Source organism: Nomascus leucogenys, chromosome 12 (assembly GCF_006542625.1).
Source record: "Nomascus leucogenys isolate Asia chromosome 12, Asia_NLE_v1, whole genome shotgun sequence".
Classification (NCBI taxonomy): domain Eukaryota; kingdom Metazoa; phylum Chordata; class Mammalia; order Primates; family Hylobatidae; genus Nomascus; species Nomascus leucogenys.
The window spans coordinates 66456761-66475807 of NC_044392.1; the positions used below are offsets into that span (position 1 = coordinate 66456761).

The 19047-nt window shown below is 48.9% G+C and overlaps 1 protein-coding gene across 2 annotated transcripts; it reads right to left on the bottom strand.

The window, feature by feature from the left end:
• Positions 1 to 1284: 1284 nt before the first annotated feature.
• Positions 1285 to 16893, bottom strand: SYPL2 (synaptophysin like 2). Of its 2 annotated transcripts, XM_003267895.3 has the most exons (6): positions 16544 to 16893; positions 16308 to 16382; positions 7708 to 7832; positions 6437 to 6638; positions 5408 to 5599; positions 1285 to 4042 (listed from the first exon to the last, which is right to left on the bottom strand). In XM_003267895.3, exons 1-6 carry the CDS (start codon positions 16595 to 16597, stop codon positions 3872 to 3874), a joined length of 819 nt encoding a protein of 272 aa, XP_003267943.1. In that variant the 5' UTR covers positions 16598 to 16893; the 3' UTR covers positions 1285 to 3871. The 2 variants fall into 2 exon arrangements, with proteins under 2 accessions (XP_003267943.1, XP_012355855.1); XM_012500401.2 differs by lacking the exon at positions 5408 to 5599 and having other exon boundaries at positions 16544 to 16879.
• Positions 16894 to 19047: the final 2154 nt, after the last annotated feature.

A 19047-nucleotide genomic window follows, 5' to 3' on the forward strand; every position in this document is an offset into this window, starting at 1 on the left:
TCTGTAGGATGTGCTGAAGGACACAGGGGTGATGTGGGGGAGGGCCTCGGCTCCCGTGTCGTGCCTCCTCTGTGGGAAACCCACGCTGCCTTGATGCAGAGCAGAGGGTTGGCGTGGCGTTGTCTGGATTTGAGAGGACCTGGCCAAGCTGACCAAGATCACCTGTCACGATGACAGAAGGCTGTCTCCGAGCCAGAGCCAGCCCTGGAACTGGGGTGGCCCCGAGGCAGCTGGTGTTTGCAGCATCTCTGCTGATCCGTCTCTCTTCTCTTGAGAACTGCGATCGATACCCTGTACAGCCTCTTCCCAAACCCTGGCTGGACCCTGACTCCATCTATCACTTTGCCTTCTTTTTCTAATGAATACTTTCTCTGCTGGAAGGGCTGCTTCTGAAGCCTCGGCATAGGGAGATTTCTCATCAGAGCTGTCATCTTCCTTGCTAAGGTCTGGAAAGTACCTTAATCATCCATTTCTTTCATCTTCTTAGCTGATAACATTTCTTCCCACCCTCACACAATCAAGAGACAAAAGTCTGCCTACTCCATTTCCCGCCGCCCCCCTCGCCCCCGCCATCGCATTAAAAAAGCAATACTGGTCCTTTTTCCTCCTCAACCTCTCACACCTCACCCCCGACGCTTGACCCTTTAGCTAACGGGAAAACAAGTTTGGGAGCAAGACCTCAGATTTTCTTCTCCTTTTCATCCAGGGCAGGTGTAAGTACTTCAAGAATAATCTCTGAGGGCAGGGAATCTCAGCCTGAGACCCACAGATGATCCCTAGGGCATCCAGGAATCAGGTAAAAATTAAATGTTCAGTTGTACCCAAGGTATTTTTCTAGGGGATGTAAATGTAGTGTGTGACTCTCTGAAGAGGGATAGAGGTGCAAGTTTGTTCAACAAGAAGCTGATAGTTAAGAAAGCGAAGCATATGGCCCTCAACTCCTGACAGGAAGCCTGTTTGGGTCACAGATGGTAGGAGAGCAAATGGAAACAGCTTTGTGGAAGCCACTATCTCTCACCTTTTGAGTTTGCTCCAGAATTGCTAATGAGCCCCAGTTACTTTGGTCTAATTGGGTGCCACCAAAAGAGGAGACGTCACTAGACCAGAGCCTGCTGGGAATAACTGCTCTCCTCTCTGCACCCCAGGCAACAGAGTCTGACTTTGTTGCTTGGGGTGCACAGTGGAAATCAGTAGAATGATGTCTTGGTGAAAGTCCTGATATTCATTCAAGAACTTAAAGCAAGGGAGAGGAAGAAAAAATAAATCCCCAGAAGGACTCCAGTCTCAGATCCTTCATGGCAAGTACTTGCAGCACTGTTTATTCAAATATATAATAACAAGCACCAGAAAACAACATGCAACATTCTCCCCCCACCCCTGATCTGCAATCCCAGAAGTAGGAGACTCATGACTATGATAGTGAAGGAAACTCATGTCCAGGAAAGGTCCTAGGTGGGCACCCTGGCGCTGGGTTATAGTCTAGTGGGACAAAGGGCAAGTACCCTGCCCATTAGCCTCCTACAGCAGCTGGAGAAACCAGACCCCTTCTTCTACCTCAGGACCCACTTTGCAAAGCAGTGATGCCAGCCCTGGTTGGAGAGAACATGAGTCCTATGAGGCACTTGGCCCTGCCCAGCCCTCTGGAGGTAATGGGGTGAAGTAGCCTTTCCTCTTAGGGTGGCCATAGAGAGTGAGGCCATAGCCTAAATCAAGGCTCTTCTGATGGAGAACAAGAGAGCCTCTTGAGAAGAAAAAGAACAAGCCTTCTTGCTCTAAAGAGAGTTCTGGGCTGGGATTCCTTGGCAGGAGTGAATATAATCTACCCCCCACCCCCTGCCCGCAACTGCTTTCCCTAGCTGAAGGCCCAGTTGCTAACTTCAGCCCCCAAATGAGAACACTACCCAGCACATTTCAAATAAATTATAAATACAGACACAGAATCCAAACAAAGATCCAGTAGAAGCTGCTCACAGACCCCCACAGAGGCCGGCTTGAAGAAAAATGAAGGTCGCCCCTTTGTTCTCTGTGTCTCTGGAGCTGTAGGCAAAACTGTCCCCCCTTGTCCTTGAGTAACCATGGGGACAGCTCATGACAGAGAGTTTCAGACTTAAAAACCCTCTCACCCCATCTCCTTTCTTTCCTCCTCAAATCTCTTCCCCAAAATCTTAAACAAACAAAAACTAATTCTTTCACTGAGGGACTCAAGCATTTGGGGATGTAAATCGCACCCTTTCCCCATCAGGAGGAAATGACTGGCCTGAAGTCAAAAGTCCTGACTCCTAGGTACTCCAGTAATGCACATGTTACTATGGATGGTATTTAGAGAGGTGAGGAGGTTGAAGGGGGTTGACTCAGTCCTGAGGAGATATTGGCACAGGGCACATTCACCTTTAGGATGCTTAGTGGGCCAGTTGGCACTGGATTGGAAAGTGGTTGGATTCTTCCCTCTTCTTCCTTCCCTGGGAAGCCCTATGGCCAGGGCAGATTGAGCTGGGTAGGAAGCAAATGATCCTTACCCAGTTAGCACTGATTCTCAGCCTTGGGGCCCAGAGAGGGACTGAAGGAGGTATCAGGAAGAGGATATACACTAAAGACAAATATGGAACTGGGTCCCAAAGTGAAGAAGCACCAATAGCATCGGCCCGCCCTGGACTTGGGAGGGGATAGCGACTGGGAGAAATAAGGACACAGGGGAGAAATGGGACGGCAAGGGGAGAGGGAACATCCTGTTTTCAAGATGAGAAGGAGAAATATGAAAGAAGGACTAGAGAAGGAGCAGGGGAAAAAACTGAGCAGGGAATAAGGAAAAAATGGGCCCATCCATCCTGGGGCTCTGGGGCAATTTAGCCTCATGATGGTCCTTTGGCCCTTCCTAAGCCCCTGTCTGGCCCCACAGGAATAAAAGGAAGGCCTGGACAGACTTCAGAAAGGATCTCAAATGCCTCAGATGCACGATGCTGGGGAAGGGAGATGGACAGAGAAGTAAGGGGATTAGGAGGCAGGTCCTGACTCCACATTTTTGAGTCCCAAGTGTGAGACCAAGAAGGAGGACAGGGAGGAAGATAGGGCGCTTCTAAAGTAGAATTTAGAGTGTTGGTGGAAACTGCCCCAGCCTGGTGGGTGGGAGGATTGAGGGGATAGAAGAAATTGATTCTGCCAGCAAGTTTACTGGCTTTACTTTCTTGAAGCTGCAACTCAGTTGCAATTTATCCTGCTCCCAGCTGAGTCCAGGCAGACCTGGTCAAGACCCTCTGAAGGGCTGTTTTCTAGGCTGGTGGACCTCCCTGGTTTACACATGGTGGATTCTGTGGGCAGGCAGAGGCCAGAGAAGACAGTGGAAGGCACACTGAGTAGTGGGATGACTGGCGATCAGACGCAGGGACTACATGACAGCCACTGAGGAGGGGTCGCCAAACCACTATTGGGGCCTCCACACAAGGGACCAGAGGGGAAGGCTACTAGCTGATTTCTCTTCCCCATAATATTGTTGAAGCCGGACAGGTTGACAGAAAGGTGGCTGCTAGGAACCAGTCTCAGAGCACTGGTTTCCTGCCCCCAACCCTCACCTGCAGCAGAGGCTGGTTCTCAGAGACTGTGAGGGTACAAGTAAGACCCCAAGTAAGATACCTGGGTCCAGGCACTGGACAAGAAGCACTGAGCTCCTGCCATTCATGCCTCCAGCAAGAAGGAGGATAGGAAGCCACTGAGAGGGCCGCCCAGGTTTCCAACAGCTGATGCCTGCCCATCGTCTCAAAGCTCAAAGACCAGAATGATGGGGGAGGGGAATTGGAGGAGGAAGAGAAAGGTCCTGGAAGCCGGAGGTGGTTGAAGAGGTGCTGTCCAGTTCAGGAGTAGCCAGGTGGGGGGCTGCTTACTGCTTCTCCACTGCTCCCTGCTCAGCTGCACTCTCCTGGCTGGGACCCTGGCCCTGGTCCTGGTCCTGGTCCTGGTCCTGGCCCTGGCCCTGTCCATGCCACGGGGTCTCCTTGAACACAAACCAACAGTTCCCGGCCCACAGGAAGAAGTTGATAAAGCCAAAGAGCTGCAAAGACATCAGGGGAATTTGTGAGAATAGTCAGGGGGTCATTGTGGGAACAGGGAGGGGGAGTTCCTATTGCAGTGGGGGTGGGGGGTTGTGCAGGGAAGAAGCACAGAGGGCTAGAAAGACTAAGACAGAGAGCTCGGTATAGAGGCAGGGCTCAGGGCCATCAACTGTTTAGGGAATCCCAGGTGAAAGTGTCTAATTCTGTCCATAACATGCACCCAAGCTGTAGCTTGGTCACTAGCAGAATCTGGCCCTTTAGAGGAGCATCGTGCAAAGCATAGCAAGGAGCCAAGCAAGAGTCAGCCCTGGGGTGCCTCCCGCAGCACACGTGAGGCCCTGTTCGGAGCACCTTCCACCAGGTAGGTGTGGCAGGAGCTGTCCAAGGTGCTCCTTCCCTATGATCAGGCACCTAGCCAGGGCTATATTCAAATAGTTATTCAACATATTTTTAAAACCTCACAGCGGGAAGTACTTAGAGGGAAGTGTACTGATGTCCCAAATTATCTTTGAAATGCACTAAAAACAAGACGGATTGATGGATGAAGAAGTGAATAATATGTGATAAAGCAAGTCTAGTAAAAAGTTAATGGCACAGTCTAGGTGGTGAGTGCATGGGTGTTCACTGTAAAATTCTTTCAACTTTGTTTTATCTGTGAACATGTTTACAATAAAATTTTTTTGGGAGGAACCATCAGCAGGGTTCCAGCAAGTTCCAGACGTGTGTTCCTGGTGTGCCAGCCATTAAACATTTCAGCTGTGGGAACAAGTCATTTTCAGAGCAGGGCTGAAGTGGCTGGGATGATGGACAGCATTTGAGAAGCTCAAGACCTCAGCTCTTTACCAATGGATATGGACGTATTTCAACATTCTAACAACTGGGATGGCCAAATCTATATGCATCCAGCTGACCCACCACTGCGCCAAAGCCCCTTTCCAGGCTGGAGGGCTGAGTGACAGTAAGCCCCTTCCCACTCATGCTGGGTCTGCTCCCAGCTTCAAGCTCAGCCACAGCCCCAGGCTCCCCTTTATGTGCTCACACACATTGTGTAGAACAGGCAGGAGGAGGGGAGACATCACAGAGAGCGTGCCTAGAGGTGGGGAAACGAGAAGGGAATTGGAGGCAGAGTGCAGAAGGAGGAAGGAACAGAAGGCTAAGTGGCTTTTGGGTTCCCCTCATCCCAAAATGTCCTCTCAGGGTCAGCCAGGAGCCAGCAGCCAGCATGAAGTGCAGTGAGGGCACCAGCTCCAGGTGCAGGGGATACCAGCTCTGGGACACCCTCTCTTTCCTTTCAGGACCTGCTAGCTGGGACAGGCCTGGGCAGCAGGGCTAGTGTTGCTTCCTGCAGTGGCCACAGGTCTCACCACGGAGATGTTGGCCAGGCCCATGGAGGGCGTGGCCCCGGCACTGCACACTGCTTCCTCTCCATGGCACACGGACATGGCTGCTGTCAAGCTGGATGGTCGTGTGGCCCCCTTGACATCGGTCAGGCCCTTGCCCCAGGCAGCTGCAGCTACCAGCCAGAAGAAGGTGAAGGAGACAGTCACACAGAAGTCCTGGGAGGAGCAGAGGGATGGGAAATACACTCAGAAAGCCCCCATGATTCCCTTGCTTCTTTTCCTCTTGCCATGATACTGGCAATCCCAGGGTGCCAATAGAGTTGCCTCTTCCCATCCTACCCAACACCTAGAACCCAGGTGGTCCTGAGGCATCTGTTCACTGCCCCCAAAGGAGTCCTTCCACTCAGGCTGCCCCTGCTAATGCCCTCAGATCTAAGATCTGGCTACAATGTACCAAGGCATCTATTGGTCAGCCTCACCCCAAAACCCACTCATCCCAAGTGGCACCTAAATTCCCCATTCTTCCCTCCCAGGTTTTTCTTTGATCACCATTGCTCAGATACAAGTGGCAGACTGCAGGACGCAAATGGGGTCCCTTAAGGCACCCCTTCCGTCTTGCATGCCTGGGATAGGAAGAGAGTAAAGAGGAATAATATTAATAATCGCTAATGCTTATTGAGACTATGTACTAGATACATACATTCTCATTTTTTCACATACACACACAAAACTATGAGGCAGGTATTACTTTATCCCCATTTTATCGTTAAGGAAACTGCGATTTAGAGAGGTTATTTAACTTGTCCAAGATCACACAGCAAGTAAGGGACCATGCTGGGATCTGAACCCAGGCAGTCTAACTCCAGAGCCTGCTTGTGTATGGTGCTATTGTGCCTCCTGTGAACAGAAGCAAGCAACGGGAGGTTGATGGAGGCAGAGGTTCCACCATGGGGGTGAAAGCCGCCATGTTTGTCCTCTGCTCCAGTTCTGACCTCAGCCCCCTCACAAACATCTGTTTCTCCACCCCATTCCTTCTGGCCTGTGCTGACTCACCACCAGTGGGAAGCGTTTGTTCTCTGTGTAGAGGTTGTGGAAGCGCAGGTAGATAACTAGTGCAGCCATGGTATAGAAGAAGGAAAAGATGCCAAGGGTCACAAAGAACTCGGCGGGTGCAGAGAAGTCCCCCATGAGGTGCATGGTCTTGGAGCTGGACTCTTCGTCGCAGAGGGGCATCTCATATTGGATCCGGTGCAACCTGCAGGTGGCAGGGGAGGCCATCCTGAGCTCAGGCAATCCTCTCTCTCCCTGGCCCAGAAGTAGTCCTGTGCTAGTTCTCAGCAGGGGACTCTTACAGAGCCAAGAAAGGGGTCATGTAGGGAGGAAAGTTTCTGGAAGGAACCTTGCAGTCAAGATAGGAACTTCCCCGAAATTTCCAGTAAAACTCTACCTTCCCCTCAGCTGCTCCCCCGCCCACCCCACTCATCTACCCTGCCCAGACATGGTGACCATGTATTCCCAAGTGTCTCCAGGGCCCTTTAGGTCACAACTGCAATATATGTAGTTCTTCTCTTTCTGGCAGCCGAACCACTAGGCAGATCAGCTTCATTCTGCCTCTGGAAAGTGCAGGCCCAGAGTGGCCAAGATAAGGTTGGAATCACCCATTCTCAGGCTTTATTGGGCTTTCCAATGAGACAGTGGACAAATTAAAGAGAAAAACACAGCCTATTGTATATGAGACAGTTAATATAACTTGGATGCTGATACTAGAAATTTCTGAAAAGGTGAGCCCCATCCCATTTTCCTCTGAACACTTGGGCTCCCTAATTCCTAAGCTCCCAAATACCCAGAAAAGAGTTCACTTCTACCTCCCCATCAAGGTGTGCCCACTTGTATCCTGGTCATACTGACTGAGGATCCCACATCAACTCTTTAGGATGTAAGTACTAATAAGCTTCCCTACCTTCAAGGCAGAGAGGAGGCTACTGAGGGTCAGAGAGACCTGTCCAACTTGTCCAGGTTCCTGTAAGCCTCCATCCCAAACTGCATTGGCTCTTTCTGTATGAGCTGGTGTGACCTGCCATGGGTTGTCCATTGACTGGAACATTATTATAACAGTGATCAATCTGTATTTCCCTTATGTTTTGCTCTGGTCAGTGTGTCTGAAATTGCTAAAAAGCAGAAAGGATCTAAGTTTTATCATTCTCTTTGAATCTGGAGTGGCACACAACGAATGGTTTTTAGGTTTCTGGAGGAGGAAGAGACCAAGCAGGTCCTGCCAATCAAGTTAGAGACAATGTGCTGGGTTGGAACCAATCCTTGCTCACCTGAAGGGATAGCCAAATGCAACGATGATGGAGCTCACGTCCTTGGCTTCGTTGTTGCAGCGAACCATTGCTCCTGTCTCCCCGCTGTAGGAGCCACAGGACCCGAAGGCGAAAATAGCAAAGAGCTGAGAGAGAGTGAAGCCTCTTTGAGAGTCAGAAGGCCTCAACTGGCCAAAGTCAAGAACTAATCGTGACTCCCCGCAGGTGCAGACATTAAGTGCGGGAGTCGGGAAGAGTGAGGATCCCCTTTAATCAAGTTCTTCCTAGGTAGAAACCCATGGCTTCCATTTGTCTTCCAGCCTCAGGCTGCTGGACCAAATAGCCAAATGAATAAGGTTGACTGAGTGGTGTCTGCAAGGGAGATGAAGAGGCAGGAAATGGACAGTTGCCAGATCTCTCCATTTGGCATGACTTGGGGACCACAGGTAGCCTCCTTAAGATGACTAACACAAAACTTCTGCAATTCAGGCTTTAGGAAACGTCTAGCTTACAGATAGACTTGAATTTCCTTCCCAAGGGAAAGACACACTCAGAAAGATTCCCCTGCATCAACCTAGATCAGACATGCCTAGAACGCTTTTCATTTCTCCTTTGAACTAGTCATCTAATCTTGTTTCCTAGTTGCTAACTTCCAGTGGCTTCCTGCCTTGGTGGAGGTATAGCTGGAGGGGCCAGCTTCTACCAAGCCACCCCAGATGGGCCATACTGCTGTCCGATAGTACTGACAGCCTAATTCCTCTTCCCCAAAAGGCACATGGCCTTCTAGCAATAGCACTGGCTGGGCCAATGTGACAATCTTGGCTCAAGCCCAGAGAAAAGTACCCTCCACTTGCCTTATCAGTCTCCACTGTTTCCCCACTGGTATTTTCCTTTGTCATCTGTTGATGCTGCCATTTCTCAGTGTTAAGATACAGAGGTGTCTCAGGTCACTCAAATTGTTTTCTCCTCCACCTTTCCTCACATTTTACTACACCTTCTCTCTCGAGTGAAATAAAATTTCCTCATCCTATGATTTTCACATTTCTTTCTGGGAAACACACTTTGATTAGAAAAGGAGGTGAGAGGCCAGGTGCGGTGGCTCACACCTGTAATCCCAGAACTTTAGGAGGCTGAGGCGAGTGGATCATTTGAGGTCAGGAGTTTGAGACCAGCCTGGCCAACATGGTGAAATCCTGTATCTACTAAAAATACAAAAATCAGCCTGGCGGTAGAGTGTCGCACGCCTGTAATCTCAGCTACTTGGGAGGCTGAGGCAGGAGAATCACTCAAACCCGGGAGGTAGAGGTTGCGGCGAGCCGAGATTGTGCCACTGCACTCCAGCCTGGCAACAGAGTGAGACCTTGTCCCTCTCCTGCCCACCACCAAAAAAAAAAAGAAAAGAAAAAAGAAAAGGAGGCGAGAAATTGAAATGTCTTATCCTCCACATCATCTGCTCAGATTGGGTTTCCTGTGCACTTACCTTTGACTTGTACACAATGTCACGTTCTTATTAAGCAATGAGCTTATTCTCTTAATTGTTCACTTTCTGTATGTTTCTTCGAGACTCGGTGTCTTGGACATTAAGCACTTGGAAGACAGCTGATGTATATGTCAGCCCTGCATCCAGAGTCTAGAATAGAAGCTATATGCACTTTATTTTGCCAATGCTTGTTAGCATTATGGAGTGAAAGGAGACCTGAACTAGGAGTATGGAAACCTAGGTTCCAGACCTGGTCCTGTCACTAATTAGCCAAGTGAGCTCTGACAAGTCACTCTACTCTGCTCTCTGAGTCTGTTTTCTTATTTTTTTTTTTTTTTTTTTTTTTTTTTTTTTTTTTTTTTTTTTTTTTTAGACGGAGTCTTGCTCTGTCGCCCAGGCTGGAGTGTAGTGGCGTGATCTTGGCTCACTGCAAGCTGCACTTCCTGGGTTCACGCCACTCTCCTGCCTCAGCCTGTTGAGTAGCTGGGACTACAGGCACCCACCACCACGCCCAGCTAATTTTTTGTATTTTTTTTAGTAGAGACAGGATTTCACCATGTTATCCAGGATGGTCTCGGTCTCCTGACCTTGTGATCCGCCCACCTCAGTCTCCCAAAGTGCTGGGATTACAGGCATGAGCCATCACGCCCAGCCTGTTTCCTCATCTTAAATGGAGGGGTTTGGAGTAGATAATCTAGAGGCCCTTTCCAGCCCTGGAACTCTCTCACTCTCTGAGAGTAACGCTGTCAGTGTACTCTTGGCTGGGCTTGCCAACAGCTGTGCTTTGCCCCTGCGAGGTGTCCAGTGCCACTGCCCCCGGCTTGCAGCGCCTGGCCTTGCAGATCTCCATGCTGGAGCCATTGACCTCTCTCCAAATAATGGGCACCTCTCTGTTTTCAGGAGGTTTATTCCAGACAAATGAGAATTGTCTCCACATTTAAAGATATCTGGGAAAGAAGATAGTAAAACCTCCCTCCAATGCCTAAATACCCTCCTCTCCTGAATTAAATGATGGAGACTGCAGTAGAGCCCTGTCTGCCCGCCTTCTTCACAGAGGTAGAGAAGAGTCACTCGAAGCCTCTGCATCATTACCCTTTACTTACTCAAAGTGGCCTCACCATTGTAATAGTGGAACTTCTCTAACTCTTCCTCAAAGGAATTCGCTAATCTTTTGTCAGTTCTGTGGCCATCTGATTCCTCTTAGAAGTTTCTTTATTCCTCTTAGCTTCTGGTGCCCAGAACTGGACGTGATTAGGGTGTCACATTCTGGGAAGGGCAGCACAGTTGGAAATATTTTTACCCGTTGGCAGTTAGTCAGTGAATGGCTCCTTATAGGTTCCTTAAGAAAGCAGGGGCTGAGCATGGTGGCTCACAGCTGTAATCCCAGCAGTTTGGGAGGCCAAGCAGGAGAATGGCTTGAGCCCAGGAATTTGAGACTAGCAACATATAGGCAACATAGCAAGACCCTCCCCTACAGAAACTACAAACAAAAAATTAGCAGGGCCTGCTAACAGTCCCAGCTACTCAGGAGGCTGATGTGGAGGAATCACTTGAGCCCAGGAGTTCAAGGCAGCAGTGAGCTATGATCATGCCACTGCACTCCAGGCTGGGCAACAGAACAAGACCCCCATCTCAAAAAAAAGTAAAGAAAAAGAAAGTAGGTACTCAGAACTTGGGGGCAGTGAATGGTCAGTTATGGAGGCTTCTCTTCACCAGCACTCTCCTGAAAGGCACTCCTGAGCATCTACAGAAAGATAAAATTTAAGAACATGTACTATGCCTAGCATGTACAGTGCCTACTATGCATGGTTCTAGGCACTATTATCTAGTAGTGAACAAAAGAGAAAAAAGGCCAAGCATGGTGGTTCATGCCTGTAATCCCAGCACTCTGGGAGGCTGAGGTGGGAGGATCACTTCAGCCCAGGAGTTTGAGACTAGCCAACTTTTTATTTAGCCAAGAAAAATTAGCCAGGTGTGGTGGTGCACATCTGTGGTCCCAGCTACTCTGAAGGCTGATGTGGGAAGATCTCTTGAGCCCAGGAAGTCAAAGCTACATGATCACACCACTGGACACCAGCCTGGGTGACAGAGTGAGACCTATCTCAAAAAAAGAAAAAGAAAAACAAAATCTCTGTCCTCATGGGGCTCATACTCTAGAGCTGCACTATCCAAAACAGTAGCCCCTAGTCAAGCTTGATTATTTAAGTTTAAGTTAATCAAAATTAAATTAAATAAAAAATTCAAGCCGGGTGCAGTGTCTCAGACCTGTAATCCCAACACTTTGGGAAGCAAGGTGGGAGGATCACTTGAGGCCAGGAGTTCAAGACCAGCCTGGGAATCAGAGCGAGACCCCATCTCTACCAAAAAAAAAAAAAAAAAATAGCTGGGCATGGTGGTACATGCCTGTAGTCCTAGCTGCTGAAGTGTGTGGATCACTTGAGCCCAGGGGTTCAAGGCTGCAATGAGCTATGATCACGCCACTGCACTCCAGCCTGGGTGACAGAGTGAGTCTGGATCAAACAACAAAAAAGTTCAGGCCAGATATGGTGGCTCATGCCTGTAATCCCAGCATTTTAGGAGGCCAAGGCAGGTGAATCACTTGAGGTCAGGAGTTCGAGACCAGCCTGGCCAACATGGCCAAATGCCGTCTCTACTAAAAAAAAAAAAAATTCAGTTCAGTCACGCTAGGCACATTTCAAGTGCCCAATAGCCTCATGTGGCTAGCAGGTACTATCTTAGAGAGCACAGATTCTAAAACTTTTCCATTATTACCAAAAGTTCTACTGTGTCTAAATGAGGGTCCTGAGGTTCTGACAATCCTGAATCCTGCTTTCGGATTCCTCAGAGGGCAAAATACACCCACAATAACTTTAGTATTTATTGTATTCTGATTCTTTTCAAGTCAGGGATCTTACATGACAATTTTTTATTTACCAAAATATATGTTTAAATCTGAACACTATACAGTCGGATGGTACCAGAGCAAAATTAGAACATCTGAAGGGAATCACAGGTTCACAGAACAGCAGAACAAAAGGGACCTCAAAGATTCTCATGCCCAATCATCTCACGTCACAGAGGGGGAATGTGATGCCCCAAAAGATTAAGTCACTTTCCCAAAGTCACATTTAGTTGATGTGAGAGCCAGGCTTAGAATGCACATCTCCTGATTCCCTGTCCAGTGCTCTTTCCATTTCATGTGCTCATTAACTCAACACTGATTGAGCATCTACCCTGTGCCAGATGCCGGAGATATGAAGACGAATAAGACCTATCTCCTGCTCTTGAGAATTCACATCAAGAAAGGAGCGTCATATTAAAACAAACAAACAAAAAATAATAAAAACAAAAACTGCATCCCAGAGTTATTAAGGCTAAAGAAGAGATCTCTACCGTGTGCATTGAGGATTACAAGGAGGGAAGGAGTAGCTCTGTGCCTTGGGGTGCAGAAGCTCAGAAAGACACCTTCTCCCAATGCCCTTCATGTCTCCTAACCCTCCATCTTTCCACTCCAGATTTGCTTTCTTCCCTAACTGTGCCAAGTGACTGAGACACAGAGAAGAGAGGGAAAGAAGTGAAACCACCCCTGTCACCAAGCACAAGGCTCTGAGATGAGCAAACTGGTTATAAAGAGCAGCCAAGGAGAGGTAGAGGCCCTGAGACAAGGGGGAGTTCTAGCATTCTGGTGCCAACCAGCCTTTCTCCTCTTGGACCTCCATTGCTGGGACAGCAATGGTCATTTTCTGCCCTCCGCCTCCTCCTGCTTCTGCATCTCTTTTGCAACGATGTCAGAATAACCTTTCCAGTTTAAGGATGAGGCTCCCCTTTGGCACTGACATGCTCGCTGGTGATAATCCTGTGACAGTCCTGAGGACACTAACATCACCAGTTAGCTCACAGCACAAGGAAGACAAATTCTCTCCCCAGGTCCTGCTCCCATGCTTATCTCATTGTTTTTTGTTTTGTTTAGGCGAGGTGGCTCATGCCTGTAATCTCAGCACTTTTGGAGGCTGAGGTGGGAATATCACCTGAGCCCAGAAACTCGAAGCCAGCTGGGGCAGCATAGCAAGACCCGATTTTTACAAAACTTTTTTACAACTTAGCTGGGCATGGTGGCATGTGCCTTTGGTCCCAGATACTGGAGAGGCTGAGGTGGGAGGATTGCCTGAGCTTGGAAATTGAGGCTGCAGTGAGATGTGTTCGTACCGCTGCACTCCAGCCTCAGCGATAGAGCCAGTCTCTATCTTAGAGCCTGTCTGAAAAAAAAAAAAAAGATTTGGTATTTACTTACTCAAGGTTCCAGGGCTAGAAAGCAAGAAAGCAGAGGGGACTCAATTTAAACCAGAGCCTATCTGACCTCAAAAATCTGTCTCTATCTTTCTTTTTCTTTTGCTTTATTTCCTTTTTTTTTTTTTTGAGACAAGGTCTAGTTCTGTCACTCAGGCTGGAGTGCACAGCTCATTGCAGCCTCGACCTCCTGGGCTCAATGATCCTCCAGCCTCAGCCTCCCAAGGAGCTGGGACCACAAGCATGTGTCATCACACCCAACTAATTTTATTTTTTTATAGAGACGAGATCTCCCCTTATTGCCCAGGCTTGTGTCAAACTCCTGGGCTCAAGCAATCCTCCCACCTCAGCCTCCCAAAGTGTGTCTTTTTCTTAAAAAGAAAATTTTTTTTAAGATACTTCTTTTCTTTTCTTTTCTATCTTGAACTCCTATGATTTGATGTCCTTTTCTTTTTTTAAAAAAACTAGTTCTTCAATAATTGGTCTATGTCCAGGTTATTTTTGCTAGCTTAGTATAGACTTAGTGAGACTCCAGAATTGGAATTGAGGTGAGATTAGTTGATTTCTCAATTAAAAAAAAAAACACTCTAAGATAAGCTCCTGACAAATAAAAGAATAACATTACTTTCTTTTCACAGAGATTCCAGTAAAATCTCTGCTTTTTGGTAATAAGGACAACAAAAGTTCTCAATTACCATTACAATAACCGCAAGCTTTGTGTTTTCTTTTTTCCTTCTTCAGTCAGGAGCATTTGATCCCTCCAAACAGGAAATGAGTGAAAAACTCAAATGACATTTCCACTGTCATTTCTGGTGCTGGTGCCTGTGTACTCTTTATGTTACCTCATCTGCAGAGCTTCAAAGCAAGTGAAACTGGCGCCCTGAATTCAGGCTACCTGGGATGGCAATAAAGCAAAGCACGTTTCTTTGTGATGCTACCCTGTGAATGATGTCTGAATTCAGAGTCTGGCCCAGGGCCCAGGCTTTAGCATTCTGAGAGAAAAGGGTCTCTGTTTTGCACAACCCCCTTTCTAAGTACTTGAAGATCATAAAAGTCTATCAGATCTTAATGCCTAGGGCATTAGTGCTGACCCCAAGACTGGATCATTTCCCTGGGCATTGCTTTGTACAGCCTTTACAGAAATGTGGGTATTTGGAGCGCTGGGTGGAGGGAAGGATGGCAGGATTGAAGAAGGAAGCTTTTCAGAATTCCTCCAAGGGAGAGGAGTCCATGGTCTAATAATCTCATTGTTTCCCTTATCCTTTGACAGTCTGTCTCAAATTCTGTTGGATCCATTTGTTTAATTTAATGGTAAAATTGTTCTCTTACATTTCAGGTTCCACTCCTCTGGATTGCTTATAATGGCTCTTCCAGTTCTGGATGCCAGTCACTCAGAGCCTTAATACCATTTTTATATGGCTCCCTCTGGCACTTGAGTGGTGGATCAGAACAGGGAAGGGGCCAAATGCAAAAGAGCTCAATCAGCAATTGGTCTAACCACTTTTGAGGCAGTAAGAAAGGTGGAGAGTCCCCACCAGGTCCCAGAGTTTACACTTGGGAGCTCCCAGGCTGGCCCGATAATCCCAAATGCACTTTTGCCCCTGGGTTCCAGATTTGATTATTCTCATCCAAACCATGATTTAAGAATTGGTGTCACAGTGCTAATTCTTGTCTTTAAAGCCCTGTAGAACTCAATCCTCCTCAGTATTAGTGGTAACTTATTCCCTAGCTGAATTCTGTACTGAGAGCACATTAATTAAGTTATTCACACACCATTTGGTATGTGGATTGTCTAATTTAAAATCTCTTCTGCAATAGTGCACTAAATGCCCACTACAAGTCTTTATGATTTGAGAAAGTGACTGCACCTGTCCACATTCCTAATTTATACCCAGGAGGCCTTAGGCACTGGCCTAGTGAAGCAAGATAGTATTTCCACTAGACTATAACAGGGGAAACTGAGGACCTGAGCAAGTGACTTTTTCAAGGTCACAAAGTAAGTCTAACCTAGGGCCATATTCTGGCACACCAACCTATTTAGAGCATAAGGAGACCCTAGGAAGGTTCTGATCAACATCTGACTAGAGTTAGAAATTGAAGTCCAGAGAAATGAATTGCCCAAGGTGACATAGCTGGAAAAGGCCGGTCTAGATCTGGATCCCAGGGCCCCAGCTTCTCAGATCAGTGTTCCAATCTTATTCTACATGCCACATTTTAGCCATGCCGTGATTTTTATTCTTATTTTTTTCTTTAATTTAATCATAGAACCACAAGCTCTGTTCATTCATTCATCCACTCCCTCACTCATTTACAGGAACTCAGATTACTCCAGTGACCTCAACAGGGAACGGCGAGCCGAGAGCCTGTCCCCTGAGCCCAGTACCTGCAGGATCATCCAGGCCCTGGTGGGTTTGGGGGCAGGATGGTTTCCATCGCCTGCTTCCTTCCCTCCTTTGCCCTCTGTGGCTTCCCTCTTGGTGAAGAGCGGACCTCGTCTCCCTCGTCCTTCTCCCCCCTCCCGTCACCAAGGAGTGGTATGTGCAGGATCAGAGTTCTGGAAAGGTTACACCCGGGTCCTGTCGCCCGGGTGAAATGTGAGCGCCCTGGGCAAAGGCTCCTTGCACATAGAAGGACCGAATCCGGGACTCCGCATGCCTCGCTCTTCACCCTCCTGCCACTAAGTCCGGAGAAGCAGCCCCAGCCCGCCCCTCCCCCGCCCACCTGTCGCCGCCCCCCACCCTTCCGCCGTGGCCTGGCCGCAGCACCTCCCCAGCCCCCACCCTGGCTCCATTGCTTCAGGTCAGCGTCACAGCCCAGGCTCCCGAAATAGCCCGGGGCCGGGGCAGCGACTTACCCACTGGAGAACTTTGATGAAGCCCAGCGGCTCCTCCAGCCGCCGCCAGCGCAGCCCCACGAGTAGGCGGTCCACCTGCGGAGACAGCCGGCCGGGGGGTCAGGACGGTGGGGAGCCCTGGGAAGGCGCTGGTCCCCTTGCCCCACTCACACGCGGTCCAGGGGTGGGATAAGGGTGCAGCCCGACATCTAGGTGCAGAGGGGCGGGTGAGAGAGTCCGGGGCGCGCAGGGACTACCTGCTGGCGCGGCGACTTGTCCGCCGTGCGGCCGGCGCTCTCGGTCGAGGACATGCTGGCGCGGCGAGGGCTGGGCGCGGCGTGGGGGCTTGGCTCCCTGGCTGGGAGGCGGCGGACACCGCGGGGGAGCGGGGAGCTGCGGGTCCGGGGCAGAGCAAGCGAGCGGGTCCGGAGCGCGAGCGGCCGTCGGTGGGCCGGAGTCCAGGCTGGCTGGCTGGCTGGGACGCGGGGGCGCTGCTGTTCGTGCTCTCAGAGGCTGCGGCCGCCGCGGTGCCCCGCCGGCAGCAGAAAGCCCCCGAGTCCGATTCAAACTTCTGTCAAACTCGCAGCGAAGTTGGCCGCCGAGTCACGTGGCGTGCGCTCCCGAACCCTCCTCCCGCCCCCTCTGCTGCCTTTCTCCGCTCGCCGGGCACCTTAAAGGGACCTGAGGCCTCCGTGGTTAGTTCCGCCGCGGGGGGGCTCCAGGTCCTCCTCGCCGAAGCCTCCGGGACCGGTCCCCACCGAGACACCGCGGCCGTTGGAAACCCTAGCCAGGCGCACCTGGACGCACGGGCTCCAGGTTTATCCTTCCCTATTTTCCTGGATTGCGCGCTGCCCAGCGCCGGTTTTTCTCCTCTTCCATACCAGAATACCCAGAACGTAAAAGATTCTCAAAAGGCACGATCAGGGCTGTGAAACAAGGTTCTAAACCTCAGGGTTAACATACCGCCAGTACCGACAAAAGGGCGATAGAATATAAGCTGCTGATTTTTTATCCTGTCTAGCTAGGTATTGTTTTGATTTTTTTTTTTTTAACAACAAAAGACATTTGTATGTTAGTGATTTAAAAGTTATTGGCCAGGCTTGGTGGCTCACGCCTGTAATCCCAGCACTTTGGGAGGCCGAGGCCAGAAGATCACGAGGTCAGGAGTTCGAGACCAGTCTGGCCAACATAGTGAAACCCCGTGTCTACTAAAAATACAAAAAATTAGCCGGGTGTGGTGGTGTGCGCCTGTAATCCCAGCTACTCAGGAGGCTGAGGCAGGAGAATCGCTTGAACCCAGGAGGTGGAGGTTGCAGTGAGCCGAGATCGCGCCATTGCACTCCAGCCCTGGCGACAGTCCAGGACTCTGTCTCAAAAAAAAAAGTTATTAATCTTTAACAAGTATAAACTTAATCTCCTTTAAAATGGTCATTACCATTTAAATGAGAGTGAAAAAAGGTCTTTGAGGAATGAGGCGCAAAGAATATATTGAAACGTACTGAAAAGTTGACGTCTGGCCAGGCGCGGTGGCTCAAGCCTGTAATCCCAGCGCTTTGGGAGGCTGAGGCGGGTGGATCACTTGAAACCAGGAGTCTGAGACCAGCCTGGCCAACATGGTGAAACCTTGTCTCTACTATAAGTACAAAAATTAGCCGGGCGTGGTGGCACGCGCCTGTACCCCCAGCTATTCCGGAGGGTAAGGCACGAGAATTACTTGAACCCGGGAGGCAGAGGTTGCAGTGAGCCGAGATTGCGCCACTGCACTCCAGCCTGGGCAACAGAGCAAGACTGTGTCAAAAAAAAGAAAAAGAAAAAAGATAGAAGGAGGGGGAGAGAGAGAGAGAGAGGAAAGAAAGAGAAAGAAAGAAAAAGAACGGGAAGGGAAGGGAAGAAGGGAAGGGAAGGGAAGGGTTGGGTTGATGTCGTTGCATTTTGATAACTGTAACTCGGTCTCTAACTTTCGAAAAGCATTTGGCAGGGGTGAGCAGTCGAGAATATTCCACACTCGGTTTATGAGAGCATAAATATAAGTAGTAAAAGGTTAAGTGATTTGTCCAAGGACAAATTCCTCTGCACTGGCTTGTAAATATGTATCCATCTCATCCAAGTCATTCTTGCAGGTCCCTCCCACTGCTCCCCCCCACACCTCGCATATCAGAATGAATGCCTTTTGAACAAACATTTGGCTATTACCTATACAAGTCGCTTCCCCATTGAGTAAGTGCCTTCTCAAAGCCTTGGGATTTAGAGAGAGAAGGTGAGGAAGGCAGCTCGGGCTGGATCAGACCACATGGACTTGAAGGAAACTTCTCCAGTGGATGTCCATGCAAATCTAGACTAAGCAAGGAACAGCTTAGCCCAGTCCCCAGTCCACAGTTTAAAAATTGTTCTGCCGTCTTAGGTTCCTGTTCTATGGAATAGGGATAATAATTTATGTTCCACTCACTTCACGAGGCTGTCATAAAAATTAAATAGTGTGATATATGTGAATGCCACACTACACAAACACAAAAACATACATATTACCAATGTCTTCAACAATATACATACAGAATACAACACAATCAGAAAAGAATCAGAATAATACAACAAAAATCCACTTACACACCAACCAGCCTTGATAATCTTTAACTTTTTTTGCCTCCAATCCATTATTTTCCTTAAATCCATTCTTTGAAAAAGAAAAAAATGCATAAAGTTGAAACCCTATGTATCACCTCATATCACTCCCTCCCTCCTTCTTCCCCAGAAATACCCACTA